Genomic DNA, 13,009 nt, shown 5'->3' on the forward strand with positions numbered 1-13,009 from the left:
TCTGGCATAAAATGCATGCCCACAGTGTGCAAGTCAGACTAACAAGGGTCTTGGGATAATTCTTGTGACACTTGGTGAAGGAAGCCAGTCTGGAAATATTAGAGGAGACAGAGTTTTGAACGTACGCCACAGAAGGTCGCTGCTCTCAGATGACAGTGTGTTTGCAAGGAACAATTCTCAGAATTTCCTTTGGCACTGAACCAACTCAGGAAAAGAGGAAGATTTCGTGTTCCCTGCCAGAACGCATCCCTGTAATAATGTGAGAATGAACGGCCTGACCCTAAATTATAAACAGCTCAGACTAGACTGTGGTCTGCTGCAGAAACTATCTTGAACTTTGAAAAGAGAAAGCTTGTGTGTGGTTATGTATATCTTTCTATGAGGTACAATAAAATAGTTGCCATCTGATTGGGCATTTAAGGCAACATGTCATTATGAAAGCATCAATCTTCTCTTAAATGCCCCTTGTGACTAAGATAAAAATGCAGAGATACAGGTCTTCGTCAGAAAATAACTGGATTTTATGTGTACACCACTAAAAGAAACAAGCTATAGCAATGAACAATAGAGTATCAAACAATAGAAATCATACAAGCATGCTGAGGCTATGTAATAAGTTATTCAGAGCAAAACTTTGGATACAGTGATTTTGAAAAGAAGTGTTTCATCAGTTTCCATTCATTTACTTGTTTTGGGGCTTTTTGCTTCAATCTAGTTGTGACATCTTTGAGCCTGTTGAAGAGCTGAATGTTAACACAGGAGGCAGAAAACGTGAGTGTATTTAGGTCCAGTATCTTTGACTTTGTTATGGTTTTGTACTTGCAGCAGTGGGGGAGCTTAGCCCAAAGACTAGAGGAGATTTAGCTGGAAGAGGAAACGTGTTTGTAGAGCACATTCCAGCTAAGGGAAAGCTGAAGAAAAATGACCTCTTATCTCACAGTGGCTGCAGTTGTTTGCAGTGCATGGCAGTGCATACCTGGAGTTGTATATGCTGCCCTGGGGAATATATAGTGGAAGGCACTTTAATTCCCAATGTTACCTCAAAGCAGCAGTTCCTCTCTCTCCCAGCAAATAATAAAGTGTGCAATTCCTGTGTTGCTATGAGGTATTCATGGCCACACTGAGGAATAACATCCCAACCCAGACAAGATAGGCTTCCTGATCCATGTCCTGCCTGAATAATTGGAGCATGGTCTAGTATTTCCTGAATAAGAAAGTTTCAAACTTTTATACATGGCATGTGATATTGGATGGAGTTGAACTTGAAAAAAAATAGGCCTTGTAAGGACCAATGTTCAGGGAACCAGAACAAGCAGGCACATAAATGCTGAGCTGTTTGATGGTTGTGGTAGTTTTTCAGTCAGGTGAAAACCAGTGAGAACTGTCTGGGAAGTAGGTGTGTCGTGAGGTACTTAATTCTCAGCCCAGTGGAATGAGAAACTTGGTAAATTCTTTCAATTTTTGTTGTTTATGGCAAAGTCATCTGCTTCTATGGTAGCAAGCAGTAAATAGTGATATAAAGTGATTAAAGTGAGTTTTGTTGTTTCTGGAGTGTGGTTAGAAGGTTTTATTCTTCAGTCTGAGTCATTTGTGCAAAATAGGGTGGTGTGTTAAATTGAAAAATAGATTTTTAATTCTAAAGTTGACCATTAGTGAATTTAGGGCAGTGGTTTGCTAAGGCTTACTCTGCAGGGCTTGGCACACATAAACTTGTCTTTGCATCCTGTTTGCATATACTGTCTCTGGCTACTCCTCTCTGATAAAACAGTGTCTACTAAGGCACTTCTCTACTAAGGCAGTTCTCAGAAGACTAACAGTGGGCCTAGCAAGAGATTTCACAGACATCAATTGTTCTGAATATTTTTTAGCTAGTGTGATTGTGAATGGAGAGGAATCTGGTCAGAGGAACAAGGAACATATCAAAAATATCCCAGAACCATTTAGAAAGTTGCTTTTACTAAATTGGTTTACAAATTAAAATAAACATTTCATAGTGTTTGAAAGAAAGGACATTCCTATTTTGCATAACATCCTAATGGCACTCATTCTTTTTCCTGCAGAAAAAAACATGTATTAATTTTAAAAATCTTAGCAGAAGGTAACTATGCAGGGCCAGCAAGTTGCATGTTTTTTGCTCAATATGTACTGAGGAGGAAGAAAAGTGTATGTTTTCATTTTCCTCCAAATGCTTGGGCCAGGTACAACATCTGTACGCTACTGTCAAGCAAGAAAGCTGTAATGACTATTTCAGTTTACTGCTTCCTTTTATTCAGTGGAGCATAGTTATAAAATAATGCCATAGCAATTCTTACCTGAGTACCTCCTATGTTGAGCTCTCCTGGAGCCACAACTCACCTGAAATCTTTAGTCCCACCATGACCATCTAGCTGCAGGCAAGAATTGGTGCATCTTTCCTATCAAGAAAGAAAGAACAAAAAAAAGGATCATCCATGATTCTCTGCTATTATACATTATTAATTCCTTTAGTAAAGTGTTGTAAATAAGCACATAAATCACAGTATGCAGTCCATGCTCCTTTGGCAATGCTGTCTGAACTGATAAAGAGGCAGTATGGTATTATAAATGCCTTTTTATGTTTTCTTTATGCATAATTTATTGTCATTATTACTCCACACAAGTTTTTGTTCTCCTTATCATATAAACAGATAACTGGGGATCTCTTGTAATTGGGATTTCTCATCACTCTTACTGTTGTTATATTTGTATATAACACCCTAAGCAGAACCACAGACCTGGAGCAGAGCAAAATGTAATGGATGCTGTGTCTACACACAAAATTGGCACTGGTGATACAGCATTTCGTAAAGTGGGCATCAGCTGGAGTACCTGATTGAAAACCTGGAACTGTAATATTTCACATGAGGATGTTTTTCTGCAAGGATATTTCTTCCTGTCCACAAGCAAGTGACCAAACACTAGAGAGTCAGCAGACAGAGATTTCATGAAGGTTTGCCACATTCTTTCAGGTGCTGTACAGTTTTCCCATGGGTAATACATAGGTACATTATCCTATATTGGAGTTCCTACTTTACTCCTTCCAGGAGTTTGCAGCTTCTGCTCAAACACACCTGTGCTCCACAGAGTTTTATTCCAGAAGAGATCAGGTGGTATTCTTCTTACTGCAGTCTCTTTAGGACTTCCAAAAAGGACTGAATTTTTGTTTGTGCTCAGAAAACTTGTGAGTGTCCCTTAGCCCAACCTGCCAGCCCCCATCCATGCTGGAGCTTCCTACTCTTGTCAATGTGCTGTCTGTTGGCAGATTTCGACGGGCCAGGAATTCACCACGTTTGCCACAGATTTGTTGTTCTTCAGAGATATTTCTTGAACCCCAACAGGTCTGAACCTCAGAGCTTTTTGACAGATGAAAACTCATTCTGTCATGAAATGTCATGAATTTACATTTCTCAGCTACAGAGGCTGAGCGTCTTCCTCAACCAGGTTGGATAATTCTTACTAAGACCTAAACCTTGGATTTTTATTTTCCTCAACAGGAATGCTAGTATTTTTTCCCCATATGTGTTTTAGATACACCATCTGTGGAGAGCAGCAATGTGTTTATCATCAACAGTGAAAATACTGACCTGGAAAGGACTTTTTTTTTCAACATATGCATTGATATGGGTATAAGGAAAGTAAATACCCCACAGCTGCTCCGCCTGCAGGGCTTTTCTCAATGGCAGAGTGGATCAAAGGATGTTTTTATTTCCTTGAGAGGAGGAAAAATTCATCACTTTATAAATCACAGCAAAAACAAATCAAATCAATACCAGGAGCTTTTTAATAATAATGCATTTCTTATGGCTATTCTCAGTTTAGGTCTCAGTAGTGGATGCTGCACACAGCTAAGAAGAATTAAATAAAACCTGCCCCTGACACTGGTTTTCATTTAGCATTAAGGAATTAACTGCAGTATGAGACTAACATCCCAAGCACTGATATGTTTAGAATCTGAGAGCTCAGTCTGTGTTTTACAGCTTGAGTTCATCTGAACTGTGAAGTGGTATTATAAAATCATTTTTTCCTTTCTTCAACATTCCAGAGCATGTTGGGTAGTTTTATTTTTCTTATCTGTTATGTGCTGCAGCTGGGTCATTGATGCACATTGTTGAGTTTGTTAGCATGACATTCGGAGTGTCTTCTGTAGAGTATTGCAATTTGAACACCTTTTTTGGTTGACGAATAAAGGAGAAGCTCTCCCTCAGCTTCTGTGGAATGTGTTGGCTTCTATCCTGATGAATGTTACTGTAAGGTGCAATCATTTATTTTAACTGTGTTGAGAGACTTTCAGAATCGTTGTATGATCTCATTACAAGCCAATAAATTCGTATTGTATATCAAGGGATGAAAGTTAGTGCTGCAATCACTAAATAACACATACATTCAATAGAGCTTTAAAAAATTCTGGCCCGTGAATTTTGTGATTAGAAATAGATCATCTATTAGCAAGTCAGGGCATGACTGGGGAATAGATCCAAATGCTTCCTAAAATGGAGAATTGTTGGCAGGGTACAAAAGCGAGCAGTAAACAGGGTATAAAAAGCTTTGAGTAGTAGAGAAAAGGATTAAGAAAAAGAGAAAGTTTTGTATTACCTCAGAAAGAACTGAGTTATGCAGTTGCTTGGTGCAGACATGAAGTTATTAGCAAGGGAAAAAACACATCACAGTATTTTATTGTCCCTTCTTTAGCTTCTAGGCCTCCAAGAATAAAACCAAATATATGTGTATGGGTATTTCTTTGTTTTCAGTTTTCCTTTCTAACGTTACATGCCTAGACATAGTGTGATAGACATAAAGCCGTTTTTTATTGTTATAATAATGTGAATTGATGTTGTGCTGCCACTACTTCGACCCTTTCATACACACAGATAACACTGTTGACAGATACCTGAGTATACAACCGCAGTGTTTTCACTTCAAGCATTACATTTTCTTTTCCTTTGTCTTTTTCAGGTTGACTTTGAACAACTCCAGGAAAACTTGTGTCAGATGGAAAGACGGTGCAAAGCATCATGGGATCACCTTAAGGCTATAGCAAAACATGAAATGAAGCCAAGTCTAAAGCAAAAAATGTCTGAGTTCCTTAAAGACTGTGCAGAAAGAATCATAATCCTGAAGATTGTTCATAGAAGAATAATTAACAGGTATGGAATTATATTGGTGATAGAAATACCTTGATAGTAAACAACTTTATCAAGTTATAAGTTATGACATCATAAATATGTGTTTTATAAGCATTTAATGCCTGCAATGTTCCTGCAAGGAATGTTGCCAGGTTATATGTGGTGCATACTTTGTTATAGTCTCAATTGAAGAAAGATCCCCATTCTGGAAATTTCTATATTTTTGACTAAAAAAAGCAATAATCTAGGAAATCATTCATTCCCACGGTACAATAACTTTGTCTATTGCCTCCTAGTCCCCAAAAGCTAGCAGCTTTATAGTTAAGTTGATAGATTTTCTGTTTATCTGTGGATTTTTTAAGAAGGCTTGGCTTACTGTCTAATAAACAAGAACAGACTGGAGGAAAAAAAATGAAGTTTTATTGACAAATTTATCATACACAGAAGCTGAAACCAGTCTTGTGCAATGAATTATTTTGTAGGTAGAACCACTCCTATTTGCAAGATCTTCAACTATGTGCTTATTCTTATACCAGCTGAAGGCAGAATTAAGATTTCTCTCCTTAGGGTTTGCAGTTGAGTTTAATGAAATTGTGAGAGATATTCTGTCTTCTGGATAATTTCCAAATTGCTGTGGTAAAAATTAAGAACTGGATTCCAAATGATCCCAAATTTGTGGGTATACACTTGAGAAGTTGATTTGGCTCTTTTTTTTGTAATGACTTAGGGTTCATGCCATAAGTAAGCAGAAATTCCAATTGCAGTGGAGGGGAGTGAATTAATTGGTTTCCTGTTGTGTTTATCATATTCATTGTGCAAGTAAGAAAAATATCAACTTTCTCCTCTGATATCCTGCAATTGCTATGATAATTCTTAAAAATGTTTTCATATACTTGCATCTTTCTAGGATTGGGAAGACTTTTTGTCCTCGGGGATGTAGATGCAGTTAAAGGAAATTCTCATACATTTTTACACATTCATTGTGCTGCTGTAAATCATGCAATATAGAAGCAATAGTAAAAATTGCAAATAGTGCAAAAGCTCTGAATGCCACAGAAGCAATAAAACTGTGAATTGAGAGTGTCTCAAACTAATGTACTTGGTAGATAATATAATTTTATGGTCAGTTTTGTGAACCAGAAATTCTTTCCTTCTTGTGTTTGCTAGCCTGTAAATCTGCATTCTTCTTGTCTAGACTTTGCCCAACATCCTAACAGTCTCTTTGAAGTTGCTTAATACAAATAAATATAATTGAAACTTAATAAATATTTTTTCTATAACTGAAATTAAACTGGTCATTCATGTGCCAAATTAGTCATATAAAGTGATGGAGTTCCATAAACATTTTATCTCCTGCATCAGCCTGGGAAAGTAGACTGGGATGAAGTTGTCAGAGGCTAGACTTTCATGGTTTTAATTATAAAACATACCAATGTTATGCAAAGCATCCATGAAAATTCTGTAGCACGAAGGAAATTATGGGAGCTAGTAAAGTAATGAATGAATTCAGTGAAATATAGGGTTGTTGTTTTTTTTCCAAAAGACCATCAATAAAAGATTTTTTCCCATTTATATTTTTTTTTTCCAGGTTTCACTCATTTTTGTTATTTATGGGCCATCCTCCCTACGCAATACGTGAAGTCAACATCAATAAGTTCTGCAAAATTATAAGTGAATTTGCTCTGGAATACCGTACCACCAGGGAAAGAGTTCTGCAGCAAAAACAAAAACGAGCTAACCACAGGGAAAGAAACAAGACCAGAGGGAAAATGATAACAGATGTAAGTGGCAAATGGTATCTCCCATAGCATGGATTTTTCAAAACTTTCTTTCACTGAATGTGGTATATGAAGTGTTGTTACTCTATTTGTATTTTTAGAGGTCCTTCTGATGTAAGTAATGAACTCTCCTCTCTTAGAAGACAAAACTTGCAAGTCCTTGATCGTGTATATTTTCTGCTTCATAAAAACATATAGGACAAAACAAACTGAAATTAATTATCCAAAAAGAGCTTCTCTGTGTGCTGCACAGACAGTGTCCAGAATATCTAGAAGACATCAAGAGCCATATGCATCTGATCAGCCAAAAATATGAAAAAGAAAATAACCCTAGAAACTAGACTCCTTATTAAGATCATAATTTAGATGATGAATCATTGTAACCATTTAAGTGATTGCAGCCAAGTTTTAATGGATTTTTTCCTCCATCTTTGAATATTCTAATATAGTCTGGAGTCTTGATATTTTATCTATTTTTATGTCTGTGTATATATATGCACATATACATATATTTCATGTGCAGGCACAGAAATTTTCTTCTTAACTTTAAAGCACACACCAGCCAATTTTATGGTAACAGACTACTTTGGGATTCTGAAAGGATGGACAAATTTATGTCCACAGTAGATGTTTACTCTGTAAACTTTTTGACTCTAAGATTGCATACTCATAGAATAAATTAAAATAAGATTACTTTTCTCAGCATAATAGGTTTTTAAATCCCCTTGATTTTTTTTTTTTTGGAGTTGATGTATTTTGGCTCAATCCAGATAGAGTTTTAAGAAGTGCCAGTACTTAATAAAAGTTTCCAGCTGTCTCGAAATCCAAATCTGGAGTATCAATTAAGTGCAAGTGCTTCATTACATATGAAGCTACCCCTGTCTTTGGCATGAAACGCCCGAAGCTGATTACAGTTTTATGGCTCGGGCAACATGGATCAATATAAAGATATAAATACATATATATGCATTGGGACTGACATGAATTGAGATTGTATTTAAGTTATTGACCCACGATCATTTATAGATCTTTCCTGGCAATATCCTCTTTACATTTGGAAATCTGCCCCATCTGGAGAAAATGTTAAACCTGCATTATTATCAAATTATTTTTTTTTCTTTTGGTATAGTCTCAGGTTAAGGAAGAGGTTCTGATTTTATACAAAGGGTACAATACAATACAGTCATACACATTTTCAAAGCTACCACTGGAGAAGTGAGATCACTTTCTGCAATTGCTTCTTCATTTTCCCAATGTGTTCTAAAGGACCCAAAAGACAGCATTAACCAAAGTTTCGTAAATTACAATTTTCATTCCCTCACATAGCTTTGACACTTTTCACTAGTTTAAGCATGACTGAGATGTAAAGGAGTTACTGTTTTCCTACTGTGTTCCTACCATATAATGCAGTGTTTATGTATTATCTATCCAGAATAACTTCTGTGGCAGGACAAAAAGCTCATCTATATCCTGTTCCTGCAGAAATGAAAGAGGGAAAGGAGTTCTGGTCACTGGCATCTGGGTTCAGGAAGCAGAGAAATGGGACCCTTTCAAACCAGAAAAAGTCTCAGGCTTGACAGGGAGACAGCAAGGGGCAGATCCAGGGACAATGGCCATTTCCTGAACATGAAAGGAAGCAGTCATCAAAGCTTTTCCCAGAGCAATAGTATTATTGGAAGAAGATCTCTTGTTAAGCGCAAGATGGTGTTGAGATTTGGCAAGAATAAAATGCCATCTGACAGCTAGTGTTACACCAAAAATGTCTTGCAGATCTTAAAAAATGGAGCATATTTTGCCTATCAATTATTTATAATTATCGGACAGTCCTATTACCTTGAAACCAAAAGCCTGCACGAGTTAAAACCAACAGTCTTTAAAACTACCCTTACAGGAATGTTCTTTAAGGGAGTTGCTGTTAATGTGGCCACATAGTTATTTCAGAACTTAGCTAAATCTCTTTAACTGTAGCCCAGTAATATGGCCTTATTACCTTTTATTTGAACTGCAGTATATGGTAAAACTGAATTGAAGTTGCATCAGACTATTTGTCACAGCTTCCTCTGACAACTTCAAAGTTATATCTACCTCAAAACAAGTTTCCAAGTCAGCAGGATGGAAGATATTTATGTGTGAAGAATGATGAAAGTGTGGAATTTTATTGTAGTTTTGTTTTGGCTGTGACTTGTATCTGGTCTTGATTTTCTTAGTGTTTTATATATGAAGACTTGGAAAGGGGAGATAGTAATGCATTGACAGTAATTCACTAGTTACAAAATACTGATAGAAGAAAGTTGAGATCAAGACCCTGGGAAAAAAATTCTTTGTGGAAAGTGATTACAATATGCAGTAGTCATATGGAATTTTACTTTCTGCTTTTGGTGACCTAAAAGTAATGTGAAGTTACTTGAAATTTACCTCCCTGTCCTTAGAAAATTTCCTCAGGATCTCATTTTTACCACCTCGCGGTATACTGCTTCTAGGCAGATGAAGAGGGTTTTAAACAAAAGCAGGAAAGAAATAAGCCAGAACCAACCTGTGTCTCTTAAACCTTGTCCCCCCTGCAGACTTCAAGGCAGAGGGGTGCTAGCTCATTGTGTGGAGAGTCTGCTGGCTCTTTGCATGGAGAGCTTGCATCAGCTTCAGCAACAACTCGTATGGAGTAGGGCTGAGGAGCACAATGGGCAATATTTCCAGTCTTTATTTCAGCCTTTTACCACAGATAGCTTCATGTTTATGTGTTATTTAATAGCTGAAGTGGACTGGGCACTGTCAGTTTAAATCTTGGTGAATGTTGTGTGGAGGAGAGGGGTAAGGGAAAGAGAACTGTGCTTTGCCACAGTTTCAGAGGGAAAATTGCCTAGCCTCTGTAACTTTATATCTGGCTTTAGCCAATAATAGCACTCATGTCAGGCACTCTAAAAATAACAAGCAAGCAAAATAGGGAAGAAATGCAATTAGAGATACAAGTCTGAGCTTTTAAATTATTTTTAATAATAATAGGTAATCATCTGTCTCTCAAGTTTATGAAGCTCTGCTTTTCACAATACTTAAGAGTTTCAATTCCAAAATTGCTATGTAATAGACATAATATTTTGAAAAAGCAAATCCACTGCACAGAAATGCTAGCCTAAGGGAAAAATGAATGTGATGGCAGGAGGAAGGGAAGGAGGAAGATCTCAAACTGTCCTGCAACATCCAATATTGACTGACAGAAGAATCAAATGGCCTTTTTTCCTTCAAATTAACATCTTGTGTCTGCAAGTGGTATTTGGTATAGCAATATTCTTTCACTGCTTTTTGATAATATTGCATGCTAAAAAAATCCAAATTTATTGCTATTTCTCAGTGTTTTTATAATGATGAAACAAAGAAGGAAATACAAGGCAGAATGTACATACTGGGGTAGGAGCAGATTCCCTTTTGAAACATAAGATTGATTTATTTATTTTGCTGCTTTTACACCTGTTGTCAGTATTTGCTAGAGGCAGATGCCTCTTCAGACATGGTTGTATGAAGGGTGTGTACTATACCTCCTGTGCACTAGAGTAGCTTTGGCTGGAGGACAGTGGTCCTAGGAGTGAGTGCTCTCCATGTGGAGCAGGAGGGAGAGAAATGGTAATGCCCAGGTACTGGAGATGAGCACAGTCAAGCAGAGAAAAAAAAATCTAGCTCGGTATAAAGTAATACTATAATACATTTGTTTGGAGAACAGTCTTTTTAATGTGTGTTCTCTACTATTTTACCTTGCCCTGATTGCCTTTTTGTATTGTTTAGCTTAATTTGCTCTCTTTTGTTTGCTGCCCTTATTAATTTGCTGCCCTTATTAGCTGGTTGTACAGAATGATGCAATAGATAGATAGATAGATAGATAGAATATAAAAGACTTTGTACTTCCTATTCTTCTTTCTGTTTCTTACTCATGACAAAAAGTGAACAGTGGTCCTCTTCAGAAGACATGCTTTATAGGGTGACTCCATGCCCCCCAGGGGATGGATGGAAAAAAGACAAACAGATAATTTTAATGCAAAGGGAACATACCTGTCATGGTCCCTCTGCAAAACACACTTCCTGTGTTTCTGTCAGTACCACTGTGTCCAAATTAGAATAAGCATTCTCGCTCTTTGCATAAAACATACCCTTAAAAAGTAATGTTAATGTGCTGCTTAGCAGTCATAGCTAATCTTCTTATGGAGATTGTGCTGCAACTAAACTGAGGGCCAAAGTAAATCAGGCTTTCATTTTTAATGATGAATGTCTCTGGAACAGAATGTATCAATCCCAGACAGCAATCAGAGCTGAGATGGAGATAAGGTCAAAAATGTGTATTAGTAACACTAGGGAGAGAAATACTATTGGTGGAATGCTTCTTCAAAAAAAAAAAAAAAAAGCATAAAATTTCTGGACTATTTTTGTACTTTATAAACAATCAAACTGAAAATTATGGAAACAAGGAGCCCAGACACTTGAAAAGCCATATTTTACTTTGGGAAATTTCCATGTGGGGCATCTTCTAACCCAGTGAAGAATTCCCAAGGCATTTGGGAATACAGATCTAAATATTTTGCTAATTCCCTTTAAATCCCAAAATTTAAGAATTCTCCATATCCCACAATATTTTTGTATGTCTGTGCACAGTCATAATAGTTTTAGATGCCTGCTGTCACAGAGGGTGAAAGCCCTGAATAACAATGGATGATTGTTACACTCTGATTTCCAGAATCAGGTATCAGACAACTACTGAAGAACTTTAAGCATTTATTGAAAGACATTTGAATTGAGTGCTCTGTTGGAATTGGAAGTTGAAAAATCCCATCTTAAAAAAGGAATTAAAACAAACACTTAAGTGTAGAGAAAAGGAATTGCCAAGAAGTTGACCTCTGCACTGAGAGAAACAATAGCCAGGACCTCCCTGTGCTGCACAGAGCTGGAAGGAGTCCTACCTAGTCTTGTCAGTGTCCATGGGACAAACAACCACATGACTCAAGGGAGAGAAATAGAATGAGTTAGGGATAGTTTCAGTTCACCATTTCTGTAAGAAAAAGTCAGGAAATTTCTACATACCCTTCTGGCTGTGACAATCTGCTCTATGCACAATCAGCTAAAAGAAAAAAAAAAGATGCAAGCTGATTGTCTAAGGAATTAATTCCTTATACGTCTTCTATTTTTATGTCCTCCTATTGCATAAACAGTACCATGGTTACCTCTGTCATGGTTTGACAGTGCTGTTTTTCCTAAATCTTGCTGTTTGTCCTCCACCTTGTCCTTTGTTTCCAGTGGCAGACCGATGAAGAAGACGATATTGAGGTATGGTTCTCTGAAAAAGCATGTCATCCCATGTCTCCTGTGTGCTGTGATATCTAATTTCTAACTCAGATAGTATGGACTACTCAACTCCATCTGCTCAACTGGAACTATGAACCATGACATACTTCTCATACCTTTTTGTCTCAATCATAAGAAAGCATTTTGCAAGTCAGCTTTAACCATATGCATGCCTGTCCTCTTGAAAAAGGATATCCTTACCTGAGTGCTGAATAATTTTAAGTTTCCTAATTTCTTTTCCTTACTGCCTGTAATGTACTGCAAAGCATTCCCATTGCCCATGAGTGATGAAAACATGAGTGATCTAAATGCTGTGGGGATCAAGGTCTGTACCTAGGGCTACAGATTACCAAGGTACTTTCATACTCACTAAGATGTGTAACCCCACATGGTATTATTTTGTAAGGTTTTCAAAAGGGATGTTAAGCAAATCCTGTTTGCCTTGCTATATAAATAGAGAATGAGACACTTCATTCATCATAGAGGTGAGCCATGTATCTATCATAAAGTGCTCCTGATGGTGATGTTTTAGCTATATTCATAATAAAAGGAGCATCTTTTTTGCAATGCATTTTTTGTTCAGCATTAGAGCTTTCTTCAATTTTTTGAACATAAACAATGTGGCTTAGTGCTCACTGTTTCATAGAGGTGGTCATTTTCTCAGCAGGCTGGGGTTTGGGCAGCAATTTATGGCAGCATTTGAAAATTAAGGAAATTAAATAAAACTTTTGGTTGTAGAGTGTAGCCCCCAGTGATTACTTGTGCTGT

At 37.1% G+C, this 13,009-nt stretch overlaps 1 protein-coding gene across 2 annotated transcripts in view; it reads left to right on the forward strand.

Moving 5' to 3' along the window:
• Nucleotides 1–13,009, forward strand: part of FHOD3 (formin homology 2 domain containing 3) — a 366,909-nt gene that overhangs the window by 334,646 nt on the left and 19,254 nt on the right. For both annotated transcript variants that reach the window (XM_062512765.1, XM_062512850.1), the window contains 2 exons: nt 4,972–5,162; nt 6,730–6,922. In XM_062512765.1, coding sequence (XP_062368749.1) covers nt 4,972–5,162; nt 6,730–6,922 — 384 coding nt within the window. The remainder of the gene's footprint in view (nt 1–4,971; nt 5,163–6,729; nt 6,923–13,009) is intronic.

Source organism: Cinclus cinclus, chromosome 1 (genome assembly GCF_963662255.1).
Source record: "Cinclus cinclus chromosome 1, bCinCin1.1, whole genome shotgun sequence".
Taxonomy (NCBI): Eukaryota; Metazoa; Chordata; class Aves; order Passeriformes; family Cinclidae; genus Cinclus; species Cinclus cinclus.